The sequence below is a fragment of the Conger conger genome, chromosome 12 (genome assembly GCF_963514075.1).
Source record: "Conger conger chromosome 12, fConCon1.1, whole genome shotgun sequence".
In the NCBI taxonomy this organism is placed as follows: Eukaryota; Metazoa; Chordata; class Actinopteri; order Anguilliformes; family Congridae; genus Conger; species Conger conger.
The window spans coordinates 22,860,685-22,878,341 of record NC_083771.1 but is presented as its reverse complement, the minus strand read 5'-3'; the positions used below and the strand labels follow the sequence as shown (position 1 = coordinate 22,878,341).

At 45.2% G+C, this 17,657-nt stretch overlaps 1 protein-coding gene across 1 annotated transcript; it reads left to right on the top strand.

Moving 5' to 3' along the window:
- Nucleotides 1-59: 59 nt before the first annotated feature.
- Nucleotides 60-12,757, top strand: LOC133141534 (kyphoscoliosis peptidase-like). Its single transcript, XM_061262103.1, has 9 exons — nt 60-78; nt 898-1,341; nt 8,312-8,362; nt 9,164-9,246; nt 9,422-9,530; nt 9,744-9,861; nt 10,287-10,466; nt 11,486-11,676; nt 11,853-12,757. The coding sequence occupies exons 1-9, from the start codon at nt 60-62 to the stop codon at nt 12,755-12,757; spliced, it is 2,100 nt and encodes a 699-aa protein (XP_061118087.1).
- The last annotated feature ends 4,900 nt before the right edge of the window (nt 12,758-17,657 follow it).

Below are 17,657 nucleotides of genomic sequence, written 5' to 3'. Positions count from 1 at the left end.
ACCCCAGGCAGGGGCCAAGTCCTCGACTGGAGGAGCAGCAGTCTGAGGGATCCGAACCCATGGACCTGTCCCGGGCCGGTACAAGGATCTCTACTGAGGAACGAGCACGCCGCAGAACCACGGGTTCGTGCTTCTACTGTGGGAGGCCGGGTCACACCCAGGCTCGGTGCTCCTTCAAGACCAGGAGACCAGTGGAGGTGAGAGCTGTCGACAGACATGAGGGGTCTGACAGAGACAACCATCGTCCCACGCTCACGACTCTCTTAATTCTGCCCGACAGAACGACCCGGATTAACGCGTTGGTGGATTCTGGAGCGGACGCCAATCTCATTGACGAAGTTTTGGTGTCTGAACTGAACATCCCCACCCTCCCTTTACCCCACCCTGAGAACGCGCGGTCGCTGGATGGAAGGACTTTTTGCCGCATGACACAAATCACCATTCCCTTACAACTGATCATTTCTGGGAACCATCGGGAGATGATCCAGTTCCGCGTCATCCAGTCCCCTAATGACCAACTCATCTTGGGATTACCCTGGCTCCAGAAACACAACCCCACGATCAACTGGAGTTCTAACCAAGTGCAAGCATGGGATCCGAAGTGCCATCTGTCCTGCTTGCGTTCCGCCCCACCACCAGCAGAGGGAGTGCCAGCTCTACCACAGACTCCCAAACCCTCCCTGGAGAGGGTCCCCTCTCCTTACCATGACCTGGGAACAGTGTTTTCCAAGACACAAGCTCAGTCTTTGCCGCCTCATCGACCCTACGACTGCGCCATCGAGCTCCTCCCTGGTTCGTCACTTCCCTCAAGTCGCCTATACAACGTCTCCAGACCAGAGAGGGAGGCGATGGAGAAATACATCCGTGACTGCCTGGCTAACAGACTAATTCGCCCTTCTTCCTCTCCCGTCGGTGCGGGATTCTTCTTTGTTCAGAAGAAAGATGGCTCCCTACGCCCGTGCATCGACTACAGGGAGCTGAACAACATCACGGTGAGGAACAAGTATCCTCTGCCCCTGATGGACTCCGCGTTCCACCCACTTCACGAGGCCACCATCTTCACCAAGTTGGATCTCCGCAACGCTTACCACCTGGTCCGTATCCGCGAGGGCGATGAATGGAAGACCGCCTTCAACACCTCTCTCGGACACTTCGAATACCTGGTCATGCCATTCGGCCTCACCAATGCTCCTGCTGTGTTCCAGGCCCTGGTGAATGATGTTCTTCGGGACTTGTTGGGTCGCCATGTGTTCGTCTACCTGGATGACATCTTAATCTACTCCACCAATGCCAAGGATCATGAATACCACGTCAGGCAAGTCCTACAGAGACTCCTGGAGAACAGACTATTCGTCAAGGCAGAGAAGTGCGTCTTCCACTCCGACACAGTTGAGTTCCTGGGGTTTATCCTTGAGAAGGGACGGATCAGGGCGGATCCCAAGAAGATTCTGGCAGTTACCAACTGGCCCACACCCACCTCACGTAAGCAGCTCCAACGCTTCTTGGGATTCGCCAACTTCTACCGGAGGTTCATTAGATCCTATAGTCAAGTGGTCTCTTCTCTAACCAAACTCACGTCCCCTGCGGTGCCATTCCGGTGGAGCTCCGAAGCTGAGACGGCCTTCACCAAGGTCAAGAGACTGTTCTCTTCCGCTCCCATCCTGGTACACCCCGACCCCACCCGCCAGTTTGTGGTCGAGACGGATGCTTCCGACACAGGGGTGGGAGCAGTGCTCTCTCAGGTGGCGGCCGCTGACAACCGACTACACCCCTGCGCCTTCTTCTCCAAGAAGCTGTCCCCGGCGGAGAGGAACTATGACGTTGGGAACCGAGAGCTGCTAGCAGTCAAACTGGCGTTGGAGGAGTGGAGACATTGGCTGGAGGGGTCCGAGAAGCCGTTCATTGTTTGGACCGACCACAAGAACCTGGCATACCTCCAGACAGCCAAAAGGCTGAATTCTCGACAGGCAAGATGGGCGCTGTTCTTCGGGAGGTTCAACTTCTCTCTCACCTACCGTCCAGGTTCGAAGAACGTTAAGCCCGATGCCCTGTCCCGTCAATTCAACACCTGTTCTGAGCGTGAGATCCCCGAAAACATCCTTCCTACCTCCTGCACCATCGGATCCGTCACATGGAAGATCGAGGCGGTGATCCAGAGGGCTCTACGGGAGGAGCCCGATCCCAGGTCCAACCCCGGATTACGCCTATACGTCCCCTCAGCCGCTCGGACACAGGTGCTGCAATGGGCCCATTCATCCCTCCTTTCCTGCCATCCCGGCTTTACCCGCACCTTGGCGGTGCTGAAGCGGAGATTCTGGTGGAGTGCCATGATCCCCGACACCAGACGCTTCATCAAGGCCTGTACCACCTGTGCCAGAAGCAAGGCCTCCCACCAAGCCCCTGCTGGCTTACTCCAACCTCTGCCTGTGCCCAGCCGACCCTGGAGCCACATCGGCGTGGACTTTGTTACCGGACTTCCCCCTTCCGAAGGTAACACCACCATCCTCACTGTGGTGGACCGATTCAGCAAAGCGGCACACTTTGGCTGGATTGCCCACCGCCCAAGAGACCGCAGAGGTTCTGGTGAGAGAAGTATTCCGCATTCACGGACTTCCCTCGGACATCGTTTCTGACCGCGGCCCCCAATTCATCTCCCAAGTTTGGAAGGCATTCTGCGTGGCCCTCGGGGCCACAGCTAGCCTCTCTTCGGGCTACCACCCTCAGTCCAATGGCCAAACGGAGAGGGCCAATCAGGACCTGGGGGCCGCTCTACGCTGCGTATCGGCAAAAAATCCAGCCGGCTGGAGCAAGATGCTAACCTGGGTGGAATACGCACACAACACCTTACCCTGCGCCGCCACCGGGAAATCTCCGTTTGAGGTCTCCTTGGGCTACCAACCTCCACTGTTTCCTGACCAGGAGGCCGAGATCGCTGTTCCCTCCCTCGCCATCCACATGAAACGGTGCTCCAAGGTTTGGAGGGATGCCAAGGCCGCGCTGCTAAGCACGGCAGATCGTAATCGGCGTTTTGCTGATCGCCACCGCACTCCAGCTCCGGCCTACAAACCAGGTGACTCCGTCTGGCTGTCCACTAAGGACATTCCCCTCCAAGCCACTTCCCACAAACTGCAACCCCGCTTTATTGGTCCCTTTAAAATCCACAAAATCATCAATCCTTCCTCTGTTAAACTGTCACTCCCTGCTTCCCTTAAGATTCACCCCACATTCCTTATGTTTCATGTATTAAGCCCGTATCCTCTCACCCCATATGTCCCCCGGATCCCCCACCACCTCCCCCCCGCATTATTGACAACCACCCCACATTCACGGTTAAGAAACTCTTGAACATTCGTAAGAGGGGCCGTGGGGTGCAATACTTGGTTGACTGGGAGGGCTATGGCCCTGAGGAGCGTTCCTGGGTCGCTCCCAGTCTCATTCTGGACAAATCGCTTATCAGAGACTTCCATCGTGACCACCCTGATAAATTCCAAGGACCGCCAGGAGTCGGTCGTTAAGGGGGGGGTCCTGTCACGTTTCAGGTCTGTCTAGGTTCATCATGTTGTTTAGTTATGTTTCGTTACGATTTATTTTCTTGTCATGTCTAGTTATGTTATCGTACGATTTTATTACCTGGTTATGTTGAGTGATTATCGTCTTAGTTTCGCTTTGTGTTATGTTTCGATGCATGTTTATTGTTACGTTAACTGGTCGTTGTTATGCATACACTTTTACATGTTTTTCCGCAAACCTTGCGTTCCGCCTTTTCTCTCTCTCTCTCTCTCTCGTTCTGTCCTTCACTCCCCTAATGTTCTATTTGTCTATTTACTAAAACTACTAACGCTAGATCAGGATTGGGTAGAAACTAACAAGACTAATCATGTGTTCATGTTACCTTACGTTTCTCGTGCATGTCATTTACTAATTTACTAATGCTAGGGCAGGATAGGTTTATTACTAACGATTACTAATCTCCTTGTTAAACTTGTCATCCATCGCACCTGTTTTCCATTTCCTTGCTACGCTCTAACTAATTGTCTACACCTGTCTACACCTGCATTTATAGCCCAGTCGCGCAACTGTTCACTGCGAAATTGTCTGCCTCTGTCTTTTCACGCAACTCTTGAGCATTACTTACAGTTTGATTACACGTTACGATCCACGCCTGTTTACTGACCATCGACTATTGATTTCTGTTTTGTGACCTTCGTTTTGTTTCTCGACTACGTCCCCGCCTACCGTTTTTGTACTTTTGCCCCGCTGATTGTTTCATGGTTTCGACTCCCGCTTCGTCCACGACTACGCCTCTGCCTGCCGTCCGTCTGTTCATCTGCCCCGCTGACAGCTCTCCTGCTACCGGACCTCCCTGCACGCCTACCGACTACGAGATTGCCTCTTCCCTCGGCACCGTGCTTTTTGTTTGTTTTGTATTTGTTTGGCTGGATCTACGTGTATGGACTTTGCTCGTGTTGACTACTCTCCTGGGATTCGTCCCGAGGGGTCTTTATATTACTATTGTTTCTGAGTCGTGCATTTTGGGTCCAACCCCCACGCACCCGTCTCAGAAACTTCAGAAATTGTAATACCACTGACACTAAGCTCAGTTTTAGTTTACTAAAAGTCATTTTTAAACTAGATTAGATTTGTCTAATAAGTGTGTTTTATATATATATATATATATATATATATATATATATATATATATATATATATATATATATATACATATATATATATACACTGTGCCCTCCATAGTGTTTGGGATAAAGATATATTTTTTCTTGATTTGGTTTTTGATACACAGCCCCCCATTAAAGGGCACCATTATTTTTGGGTCATTCATATTATGCAAATGAATGTAGTAATGTTAGTGCATTGTTGTATACACTAGAAGTCAATGACTGTACAATGGCTGCTTTAAGTCTGCGTCCCATAGACATCACCAGGGGCTGCGTATCTTTTCTGATGATGCTCTGCTAGGCCTGTAATACACCCATTTTCAGCTCCTACTTGTGGTTACCTTCAACTGAATTCAGATCAGGTCACTCACTTCTGGCTTTGAAAACCTTTGCTGCTTTAGCAGTATGTTTGCGATAATTTTCTTGCTGTAGGATGAAGCATGGTCCAATGAGTTTGAAGGAATTTACTTTAATTTGAGCAGATTAAGCAGATTCTATGATTCTGTACTCTTCAGAATTAACTATGCTGCTGCTACCAGCAGTTACATTTTCAAAGAAGACAAGTGAGACAGAACCTGTGGCAGCTATGCATGCCCAAACCATAACACCCACACCACCATGTTTCACAGATGAGGTTGTATGCCTCGGCATAACTACTCATTTGCATCTTGCAGTGTAGCCACTGTAATAATGTTTGTGAAGTCTTCTGCGGAGATTAGTCACTGACACATCCAGACCTGCCTCCTGTAAAGTGTTTCTGATCTGTTGGACAGGTGTTTGTGTGTTCTAAAATTACCAAATCAAGAAGAAGAAAATGTCTCCTTATGGAAGGCACTGTGTATGCTCAACATATGACAGTGGTTATGAACCTTTCTTAAAGGGATCTCACTGCTGTGACTTTTGTCAGTGGTCATTTGTGTTACTGGTGATGAAGCTGTGTTACTGGTGATGAAGATGAAAAAGATAATGAAATAAAAGGGGAACACAAATTAGGTAAGTGAATTGACACCCCTGTCAGCTTTTTGTTTCAACAAGTTTAACCATTGAGATACAGGAACTTTGTTTTGACTTGTCCAGTTGAGCAGTATTGTTTTTGTTGGGTTTTTTTTTGTTGTTGCAATGATTAAGACGATCAAAATAGATTGTTGATACTTAGGTGGTGGTTGAATTGATGATAGGTCTCCAAGCAGGCACAAGGATGGGGAGAATGGAATGCTGTGAACCAGAAGGGTGGATAGTTTGTGTATGATGCATTTCCAGAATGTTTGGATTGATCAGCAGAACCAGGTGGTGTAAATGTAGTTATCTGGGGTGTTCAGACAATGTGACAATGTAAATGTGAACATATGTCTGTGTCAGTGAATCCCATTTAGTAAAGTATGTGTTGGGTGATATGTGCTCAGTGAAAAATGTTCTATTGAATGAGCTGGGTTTTAGTGTTGTTAGTCAATACACTCAATGAACAGTTTATTAGGTAGGTCTGTACACCAGCCTGTTAATGCAAATATTTAATGAGCTAATCATGTGGCAGCAACTAAATGCATAAAAGCATGTAGACATGGTCAAGTGGTTCAGTTGTTTTTCAGACTAAATATTAGGGGGGAAGAAATGTGATTTAAGTGACCTTGACCGTAGAATGATTATTGACAGGGTGGTTTGAGTATCTCAGAAACTACTGATCTCCTGGGATTTTCACAGGCAAGCCTCTAGAGTTTGAGGGAATGGCACGAAAAACGAGAAAACATCCAACAAGAAGCAGTTCTGCAGGCAGAAAATACGTTCTTAGTAAGAGAGGTCAGAGGAGAAGGGCCAGACTGGTAAAAGCTGACAGGAAGGTGACAGTGATGCAAATTACAACAGTGGTAAAAGCATTGGAGCAGCAATGCCAAATCCTTTATTCTTTACATTTGGGGTTGAGATAAAAACATGAACACGAGACAATAGATCAGAATTTCAGCTTTTATTTCCTCAGACACCTTCACCCCTGCCCTGTGGAGATTGTTTGTGATGTCACTGACTGAGGTTTTGGGGGTTTTCCTCACAGCTCTCACAATGATTCTGTCATTACTGTTGTTTTCCTCGGTTGACCTGTTCGATGTCTGTAGCTCAGTACACAAGCAGTTTCTTTCTTTTTCAGGACATTCCAAGCTATCCCCAATGTTTCTGATCGATTTCCCCTCTTTTTAAGCTTCAAAATGGCTTGCTTTTCTCCCAAAGACAGCGCTCTGGTCTTCATGTTAGACATTCAGAATTACTTATTGTTTAACCAATCAAACAGGACACATCTGGGCAACAAGAAATACCTGTCAGTGACATGTTCCAATACTTTTGCTCACCTAAAAATTGGGTGGTCTGTTATAAAAGGTGATATGTTCTTTAACAAATCTAGAAAAAAACACCAGGAAATAAAAGCTGAAATTTGGACCTGTCATCTCATGTAAATATTTTAACTCAATTTTCAGCCAGTTTTATTGATAATTGGGCAGAAGCCAATTATTTTATGTTTATATTATATATATATATTGTGTCTGAAATTGCCATGGGCAATGCTGCGAAGCCCCAAAGGTCTGCTTGATACTTGATTTTTAGTGTTTTTATGTTGTTTAATTATTATTATTTTTTTTAATGAAAATATTTTATTGGGTGTTGAAACAGTGGCTGAGCTGTTTTATGACTAATTTTGTGAAATTATAAGGTTCTATCTGTCTTCTGAGTGGTTTTCAGATACTGACTCCAAAGTGAATGGCAAGCAGATACAACCTTGCACATCTTGCATTTTTACTGACTTTTAAACAGTATTTTTGTGTAAAACACATATATTTTGCCCTATAAACAACATAGTAACTAATTTTTGTCAAACCTTAAAAGTCTCGATTTTGCATGAACTGCATTGTATTTAACAAAGCTGCATTTCATTGCGTCTCACAGAGCACACAGTGAAGGCCCGTAAAGATAGCCAGAGGAATATAGGTGAGTGATATATATTACACAGACTATATATAAAACATTCCTTTAAAGTAAACTCATGTCATTGGATGATTATTTTTCTCCTGTGCATTGTCAGACGTCTGATTCAGCATTTAGCCTATTCTGGGCCCTAGGAGGCTTCAAAGGGCTGAGCCAGCATGATTTGTGTTTGCTATATGAGCTATGTGCCATTGATATTGCATAAGAAATGAATTCATAAATGCAGGGGAAATCCTACTGAGCTCCAGGAATGTTAATGAGATTTATCAGATTAAATAAAAGCACAAAAGTTATAATGCTAAACTTTTGACATGTAAAAGTTTACACAAATCAAAACAGAAAGAATTTCTTCATATGTCATGACAAAGCCTTTCTGAGAAATGTACTTGCTTTTTCGAATCTTACAAGTGCTGTGGTTTCCTGTTTTTTTTTTTTCTAAATTTGAATAAACCAGGCTGTAAGATTAAAACAAAGCCAAGCTGTAAGTTAAGAATGAAAGTGTGTCATGATAAAGCCTTTGTGAGAAATGTACTTGCTTTTCAAATCTTACAAGTGCTGTCAAAAGCAATGACATTGTGATTATTATTATTATTATTATTATTATTGTTATTAGTATAGTCATTAATCTACCACACCCTTAATTTGTGTTGCCATTTACTTTTTTGCAGGTTTTGTTGATGCTGACACAAAAAAACAGCTTATTCTAAAAACTGAATATGGTGAGTGTATTTACATTATTACTAAATTAATGTATCATAGATGATTGTTTCACAATACCTGCAGCAGACACTTGAGCTGAATTGAACTAAAATTGAGTTCAATTCAATTTTATTTGTATTGGGATTTTTACAGAAGACTGTCACAAAGACACTTTACACAGTGACAGAAGGGGGAAAAGGGGGAAACACCACCCAGATATGAAGCACATGAGGGCAAAAAAAAATCCCCAGAGTTGAGTCAAACAGTGGCAAGAAAAAACTCACTGATATCCCCGAAATCCTGAGAGGAACCCGGTTATAGAGGGGGATCTCATCCTCCACTGGCCAGTGTGGTGTAAAGGTAGAATCAAGGTATCAACTTATCCTGCAGCGAGCACACTGACGGGGGAGAAACACTTGCATAAGATTTGGTTCAGGTAAAGGGAATATAACCGTGACCCACTTTCCTGAATCTGATATAGGACTAATGTCTGAATGCGGGCCTCTAGCTTTCTAAATTAAGCTGACATCTTGGCAGACACCATTACTACTGAATTAGAAATGGAGCTAAAGCAGAACATGCATCAGACGGCGGATGAAATGGAAGCCATAATGTCCCCTAACCGTCGGCTATTTGTCTTTGTTTCTGCATTTTGTTTGGTTGTTCTCTTCATGAGAAAATAGATTGTACAATGGATGGAGTTTGGTAGCCAGAACTACCTCAAGTTCTGAAATATATGTCAGTGAACGTGATAAAATTGCTGAAAGAAACACCTTTAGTACAAGTTCAAACAGGAAACTGGAACATGCTTTACATTTCAGTTTACCCATGGGACAAGTCCAGCCTCAAGTCAATGGACATAGATTTGGGTAAATTGAAAAAACTTGACACCTATTCAAGTAAGGTAAGCCATCCTGTTACTGTAATTTGTAAAAACAATAAACCCCTGCATCTATTATTTGTTGAAGAAATGCTATATGCTATTGTTAGAAGATGAATTGGACAAAGCTGAATGCTTCAGTTGAGTTATGGCTGTGCGCTGGAGGAGAAGGCCATGCTCAGTGTCTCTCTGCTTTAAGGTGAGACCCAGGGACACGGTGGAGGCCCTGGTGCAGGAGCTGCTGAAGGGAGCCAGCAGTGACCTGGAGAAACTGAGGGCTATCTGGACGTGGGTCACACACCACATCGGTGAGGGCACCTCCTGATTTTACAGTCATCTGTACAGTCCCTCAAATGTGTTCTCTAACTATATGCCAACTTATAGGAAAAGACTCATGGCTGTCATCTGTGCTAGGGGTGGCTGCTCAAAATATTAAACCATGGGTGCCAATAATTGTGAAATGTGTAATTTCTTGGGTAAATACATTTTTTATTTGTTTCTATGCTTGGTTGTATTCACAGAGTACGATGTGGAAGCGCTGCGTAACCCCGGCCTCAGAATGAGCAACGCTGCTGATGTCTTAAAGACAGGGAAGGGAGTGTGTGCAGGCTATGCTGGCCTGTTTCAGGAAATGTGCAGGTAGCCCCCATTATTCATTTTCTGTCCAATCAACAAGCAACGGATGAACAAGTGAGGTCAATGGCTGGGTGAAATCATCGCCATCTATTTGAATCTTTAAATTAAATTCAGTTAATGTGTCCAGTGTGTGTGTGTGTGTGTGTGTGTGTGCGGGTGCATGTGTGGGTGTGTGCGAATGCGTGTGCATACATGGCCCTTCGCTTGTCATTCGATTTCAGATTTTTCAAAAACCATTAAAGAATGCTTGCAAGGGTTTTGAACATCTTAATCCTAAATTCAAATGCTGATTGGACCTGTCGCACTACTTATGTGAACAAATTTTGCTAGTAATATTCACACTACCAACAATAAGAATAGAATACTAATATCTGTACTAATATCTTCATGGCAAATGCACAGCTGCTATGTAATGAAACTCTGTTTAGAGGTGCAGGCATTCAGTGTGAGACGGTGTCCGGGTACGCCAAGGGTTTGGGGTACAAGTTGGGTAAACACTTCAGTGGAGACACTAACCACGCGTGGAACGCCGTCAGACTGGGAGGAAGCTGGCACCTCCTGGACAGCACGTGGGGAGCAGGGACTGTCAGAGAAAAATTCACATTTCGGTGAGCATGTGAGTGTATGAGCAAGAGGTGGACAGTCAGCCTTCAGACAGGGACAAAGCAGAGGGGGTTAAATATAGTCATGGTATCACAGTGCAGAGCAGGGCCGTCGTGTTTACATTTTAAATTTGAACCGTATTCAAACAGGTACATTGAGGGCCATATTCAAAGACATTTGGGCTTGGGAAATTGACATCATGTGTAATGCGTTTTGAGTCAAACCATTACTAGAGGTTGGAGGAAAGCATTGGAGGGTATCATTCTAGACAAAGTAAATCTTTGATTTCCAGTGAAAATAGGTCTCGCACCTACTATCCATTCTCTACATTGCAGATGTTTACGAATTACCAGGTAGCTGTTTACCTAAACTTAGTAGCCAGCTACTAACGCAGATCATTAGTTTTGTCATTAAATTGTATCAACTGACAATTGAGTGTGTCGAATGAGTCAGAGGGTCACAGAACTGCAAAATTCCTGTCCTAATAGACTGCCATGGTTCAGTCAATCAAACCAGTAACATTTATGTTAATTTCTGACAATCAATAAGAAATATTGTCAGAATAAATATTGTTTTGGCAATATTCTGCATAAAATGTGTATTACATGTGATGATACTTCTTAGAAACATATATTGTTGATAGTTCTGGAGGAGTGTTTTTAAATGTATCTACGGGGTTAATTTTAAAGGCACATTCGATCTGGTCAACTATAAAGTGCTGGGTCACCATTGTAGATAACACGGAAACAAGCTATTCATAAAACTAGATTGTTTACCCATGGATACTTGTATCTATGATGGTTTAATAAAGACTTTTCCCAGTAATGCAATTACTTTGACTATTAAAGCATTTCTGTCTCCAAGGTTTTGGGGAAATTAATATACAGACAGTTGCTAGCAAACTAGGTAGCCAAAATAAAAGTGCTTTGTTTTGTGATTTGGTTGTCTTGGTTCGAAAACTTTGTTTTATGAGTATAACCCATCTCAGATTTCACTGCATCCGATGGCTGCTTTGTGCTTTCAGATACAATGAGTTCTACTTCCTGACTCATCCCGCTCTCTTTGTGGGAAACCATTTCCCGGAGGATGCCAAATGGCAGATGCTGGCACCTCAGCTTTCCCTGAAACAGTATGAGAACATGAGTCATAAGGAGAGTGCATTTTATAATTTAGGCCTTCTCTCTGCAGAACCAACAGAATCTCCCATAATGTCAGGTACTAAGTACTTTCTGACACTTTCCAGTCTTATTATTTCTACGATTAATCACTATGATTCACCTGGCTTGATGACTGCAGGTTTGCTGATATATCATGCTTAACTAATGTGTCCGTTGGTAAGTTGTGATAATTGCTGTATAAACATACACCTCTGTCTCCCTTCCATACTCCAGATGGAAAGACAACCATAACAGTCCAGAGTTCTTCACCTATGCTCTTTTTGCATGACTTGAATGGGAAACGTAACTGCGGGATAATGACACTCAGGTCGTATGGAATGAATCTGGATGTCTACCCCGAAAGCACCGGACTGCACACCTTACAAATCTATGCGAAGGCTGGCGATTCGGGAGAAAAGGAGAAGTACAGCCTGGTGTGCAGCTACCAGCTGCAGTGCCAAGCCGTCTCCAGGGAGATGAGGCTTCCAGCGCACCTGGATAACCCCGTGGGGCCCGGCTGGCACTCGGAGAGGAAAGGGCTCCACGAGCCCTCGCAGCGAGATCCCGTGGTCCTCTCGGCGGACGGCCGCTGCTTGTTCAGGTTCCGCGTGGCGCCGGGCCTGGAGCTCATGGCCATGCTGTCCGCGGCCAGCTTCTCCATGACGGACGAGCAGCAGCGGCGGCACGTCTTCCTGTCCCGGCGAGAGGACTGGGTGGACTTCAAAGTGCAGGTGCCGAGGGCGGGCCTGTACGTGTTCAAAGTGTACGCCAAGGACCGGGCGGAGGCGGAGAATTATGGCTACGTCTGCAACTACCTCATCTCCTGCGCCGACCCTCAGGTGCGCTGGCCCGTGTACCCGCTGAGGTACGCCTCCTGGGAGAGCGAATACGAGCTGGTGGAGCCGCTCACCGGCGTGCTCCCGGCCAATCGCACGGTCCAGTTTAAGATGAGGATCCCCCGCGTGTCGCTGGTGAAGGTGGTAGGCAGGAACACGCATGGCCTACGCCTGGATGCAGACGGGTACTGGACCGGCAGCTTCAACACGGCGGGGTGCAAAGACGTTAAAGTTATGATAGAACTCAATTCTAATAAGAGAATACTTTTCTCTATTCTGAATTACCAAGTGGAGACCCAGTAGCAACCTCCCTGCCAACTTTTATATTTCAGCTTACATTTGTAATTAATGTGAAATTATCCCAATAGAGGTTTACACCTTGCACTGAAATGTTAAGAATTGTCTAATAGTGATGGAGGAAATGGGATATTGGATACTCTAATATGCCCCAGCACTGGGTTCTTTTTTGTTTTTGCATGCTAATGTTTTAGCATTATTAGCATAAGCTTCAGATTTTAGATGAGTAATTTCTGTTTTCCGTTCATGACAACGTTATAATGTTCAATACATATGCAACTGAACCAAACATAAAATTGTTGGGATTATAATGTGTCATTTCAGGGAGGATTGGACTATCCAGTGAAACTTAATTGGATACGGGATGGAGTCATTTGAAAGAACTGAGAAAAGAGACATTGTTTAGTTTGTGTGTAACACTTACTGAAGTATATTCTTTGAAATACAACCTTACTGAGGATCATAATTTGTGGAATGTTTACATGAGAAAATGTATCAAGGTAAAAATTACCTGCTGAAATTTCAGGTAATTACAATCCAATAAAAAGAGCTTGCCACTACCCATATTACGGTACAAAGGTGAGTTTAGTTTAGTCCTGGAGTGTGAGGTCAAACTTATCTTTATTTTATGATCATGTATCATTACACACGAAACAGGAACACGACTGGAAAGCGGTGGAAATCCTGCCTGAACAGTATGTATGATTTTGTGGCCAAATTCCACATTCACAGTGCAAGGTGTAATTTCAAAAAATCTTCAGGAGATGGCATAACTACAAGGTTTTTGTACTTTTCCCCAGAGAAAAATATGAATATTATGAAGAAAAAATAATTGTTGTATAAGACTTATTAATACCAAGAAACCACCGGTCAATAAATCAGATGATTATGAATGGAATGGCTATATGCCACATGTAATAAGAAATTATGAACCTCTTGAAAAATTCTGTCCAAAAACCCTGCATTCATAAACAGAGTTTGATAATGAAGGCAATATTTTGCAGTAATATATTTATTTAAGTGTTTTTTTTTGTTATCCAATATCAATATACGCCTATTATTTCAGTATTTCTAGATATATATTTTTTGTAGGGGGTTGGGTGTGCGGTAGGGGGTTAGGTGTGGGGTAGGGGGTTGGGTGTGCGGTAGGGGGTTAGGCGTGCAGTAGGGGGTTGGGTGTGGGGGGGTAGGTGGTTGGGTGTGCGGTAGGGGGTTGGGTGTGGGGGCGGAGGGGTTTAGGTGTGGAGTAGTTGGTTTGGTGTGGGGTAGGGGGTTGGGTGTGGGGTATGGGGTTGGGTGTGCGGTAGGGGGTTAGGTGTGGGGTAGGGGGTTAGCTGTGTTGTAGGGGGTTGGGTGTGTGGTAGGGGGTTTGGTGTACAGTAGGGGGTTGGGTGTGGGGGCATAGGGGGTTTCATGTGCAGTAGGGTGTTGGGTGTGCGGTAGGGGGTTAGGTGTGCGGTAGGGGGTTGGGTGTGTGGTAGGGGGTTGGGTGTGGGGGCGTAGGGGGTTTGGTCTACAGTAGGGGGTTGGGTGTGCGGTAGGGGATTGGGTGTGGGGTAGGGGTTTGGGTGTGGGGTATGGGGTTAGGTGTGCGGTAGGGTGTGGGGGGTTAATATACTGTGGAGACCTCAAACACTGAAACTGAGAGTTTTGTCTCTTTGTTTCACGACAAATGCATTCCTCTTCCTATGAACCTAGCAATAAGAACCTTGGTGCACAAGGACCTATATGAAGACGAACCAACAAAAGAAAAACAAGACAAAAATAAAGCCAATATTCAATTCCATGTGGCATACAAAGCACTGCCTCACTACAGAGACTCATGCTAGCTTTTCATGGCAAGAAAGTAAGCAAGACGCTGAGGTCATTTATTGAGGCTGAGTGAATGGAAGCTCTAGTCTGATGTTGTTGATTCAGGAGCATGACCAAGCAGGGACATGACCAAGCAGGGAGCGGAAAGCCAGGTGTTAGACTTGTCAGACAGGAGTGCACTGGTTTGGTGTTCTTTAGTTTTAAGAAATATGCATGAACAACTAGGAACCATGGGAGTGTAAGGGACTTGGCAGGTAGTCTCGGTAGAGCTATCAGATGGAAAGTAAACTGGAATCAATTAGGTGTGGGATAGGGGGTTGGGTGTGGAGTAGGGGGTTGGGTGTGTGATAGGGGGTTAGGTGTGCAGTAGGGGATTGGGTGTGGAGGTTAGGTGAGCAGTAGGGGGTTGGGTGTGCGGTAGGGGGTTGGGTGTGCGGTAGGGGGTTAGGTGTGGGATAGGGGGTTGGGTGTGGGATAGGGGGTTGGGTGTGGGGGTGTAGGGGGTTGGGTGTGCGGTAGGGGGTTGGGTGTGCGGTAGGGGGTTGGGTGTGGGGGCGTAGGGGGTTGGGTGTGGGGGCGTAGGGGGTTTGGTGTGCAGTAGGGGGTTGGGTGTGGGATAGGGGGTTGGGTGTGGGATAGGGGGTTGGGTGTGGGGGTGTAGGGGGTTGGGTGTGCGGTAGGGGGTTGGGTGTGGGGTAGGGGGTTGGGTGTGGGGTATGGGGTTGGGTGTGCGGTAGGGGGTTAGGTGTGCAGTAGGGGATTGGGTGTGGAGGGGTGAGGAGTTTAGGTGTGCAGTAGGGGGTTAGGTGTGGGGGCGTAGGGGGTTTGGTGTACCGTAGGGGGTTGGGTGTGCGGTAGGGGATTGGGTGTGGGGGTCTAGGGGGTTAGGTGTGTTGTAGGGGGTTAGGTGTGGGGTAGGGGGTTGGGTGTGGGGTATGGGTTGGGTGTGCGGTAGGAGGTTAGGTGTGCAGTAGGGGATTGGGTGTGGAGGGGTGAGGAGGTTAGGTGTGCGGTAGGGGGTTGGGTGTGGGGGCGTAGGGTGTTGGGTGTGCAGTAGGGGGTTAGGTGTGGGGTAGGGGGTTGGGTGTGGGGGCGTAGGGGGTTTAGTGTACAGTAGGGGGTTGGGTGTGGGGGCGTAGGGGGTTTGGTGTGCAGTAGGGGGTTGGGTGTGAGGGCGTAGGGGGTTAGGTGTGCAGTAGGGAGTTAGGTTTGGGGTAGGGGGTTAGGTGTAGTTGAAGCTCTATATTGGAAACCGGTCCTTAATTCCTTTTAACCCCTTCCACTTTGCCTCCCTGAGAGGGCAATTTCCACCTATTTCATACTTGTCTTATGAAAGTATCAATATCTCAAAAACGATTTCCTGCACACACATGGTTGTATGGAAGAAGAGGCTTGTATCATTCAGGAATTTGAGACAGAACACATTTAGGTCAGAGCATGTACATACAGTGTACAGAAACGTTAGATTAAAATAAAATAAAAATGATAAAACTTATGTTTTCATAATTTAGCATTGAATATCTCAATTTTTAAGTCAAAGACCAACCCAAAACTACTTTATATTTGTGCACAAACTTTATGTCAACTTGAACAAAATATGGTAAAGATATCAACAGGCAAATTCCACATGAGTTTTCCCAAACCTGCACCCAGAGGACCAAGTGTCCTCAAATCTCTCCAAATACAAAACATTTGCAAATATTTCTGTCCAGACATATGAATGATCAGAAAAGCTGATTTATCAATTTAACAGATTTGTTGATACAAAATAAAAAAATGTACCTCCACGAGTTGTATTCAGTTATATGAGAGTATGTTTTTATAAAGCTCTCCAAAGTGTTCAAAATCTCTTCAAAGTGTTCAAAAAGCTCTCCAAACTGTCCAAAAAGCTCAACATTTTACAACAAATCTTCAGCACATTTAAAAGGGAACTTTATTTCTAAATTAGGTTAACCGGAGCCCCATTAGCCAGTACAAATACCGGTTTACATCCATCGCAGGTCCAAATCCTGTAATTATGCACGTTTGTATAATCATTCTGCTATGCGAACGAAACGATATTCCTAAACTGTCCATCACCTGAATATGACACATAATACCTTTTAGAAAGGGTAAGAAACCCTGTACAATATAAATATGATATAAACATGAACGCAACAATAATTTAAGTCATCAACGACTTAACCACAAGGGGGCAGAGTGGATGGAATGTAACTCACCAATTCAAGTGTAATTCAGGGCCTGTTCCATGGGGGATGAACTGAGCCCTTTTTTCTCAACCAAAAAACATTGAATAGATCAGGATGATTTATTCAAGAATTGGACTTAAGTATGAGTAGAAAAACATCTATTCTCTTCTGAAGGACACACATCTTTTTTTTCAGCAATGCCACAGAGAACCATATAAAAATGTCATAACCTGTGCATTATGGAAAGGGATCAAATTGATGACATGAAGGCATCTTGGAAACTGCCCGAGAAAAAGTGGTGCCCCTTAAGACAAAGCATCATTTCTCACATCTGTGTATCTGTGGCACATAATATACCACACTCCACACATGAGAGCACACACAACCGTGTGCTGAAATAGCTGTTTGGAACGTGTTAGACTGAAGATCTAAAAGTCCCTGGTTCGATCCTGGGTTTCGGCATGGCAGAGTTGTTGTGAACAAGAACAGAAACACAAACCCCCCATTTGGGAATCAAACATTGGTCTCTGGCCCCCACGTGACAGGGGGTGAAACTAAACGCTATACTAATGAGGACAAAACACGACATGCCCCGCTGACCACAGCATGCCGCATCACTGCCACTCATTGTTTCTGCTTCATTGGTAGGATTTCCTATCTGCCTGGATAACTTACTGGCAAGGGGCAATGTGATACCTGACTGTCAATACGTCAAACCTGTTTCTGAGGGATAAATCTGAGAAAAATCTGAGATATCATTTCTACAATGAATATCCGTGGCACATTATAAACCTTCCCAATGTCCCATGTTGCAGTGTGAGAACACTGCTGTCGATCATTGTGCTAAAATGGTGCCAATTGGTGAAGAATACTTACTGTGGGATGACTGAATGAGATGAGAATGA

What these genes read in the sequence shown, in the direction of transcription:
- LOC133141534 (XM_061262103.1), top strand. An exon ending in CCTACAGAGACTCCTGGAGA is followed by an intron (nt 1,342 to 8,311) that starts ACAGACTATTCG and finishes ACTTTTTTGCAG; the next exon opens with GTTTTGTTGATGCTGACACA. An exon ending in GTGGGTCACACACCACATCG is followed by an intron (nt 9,531 to 9,743) that starts GTGAGGGCACCT and finishes TTGTATTCACAG; the next exon opens with AGTACGATGTGGAAGCGCTG.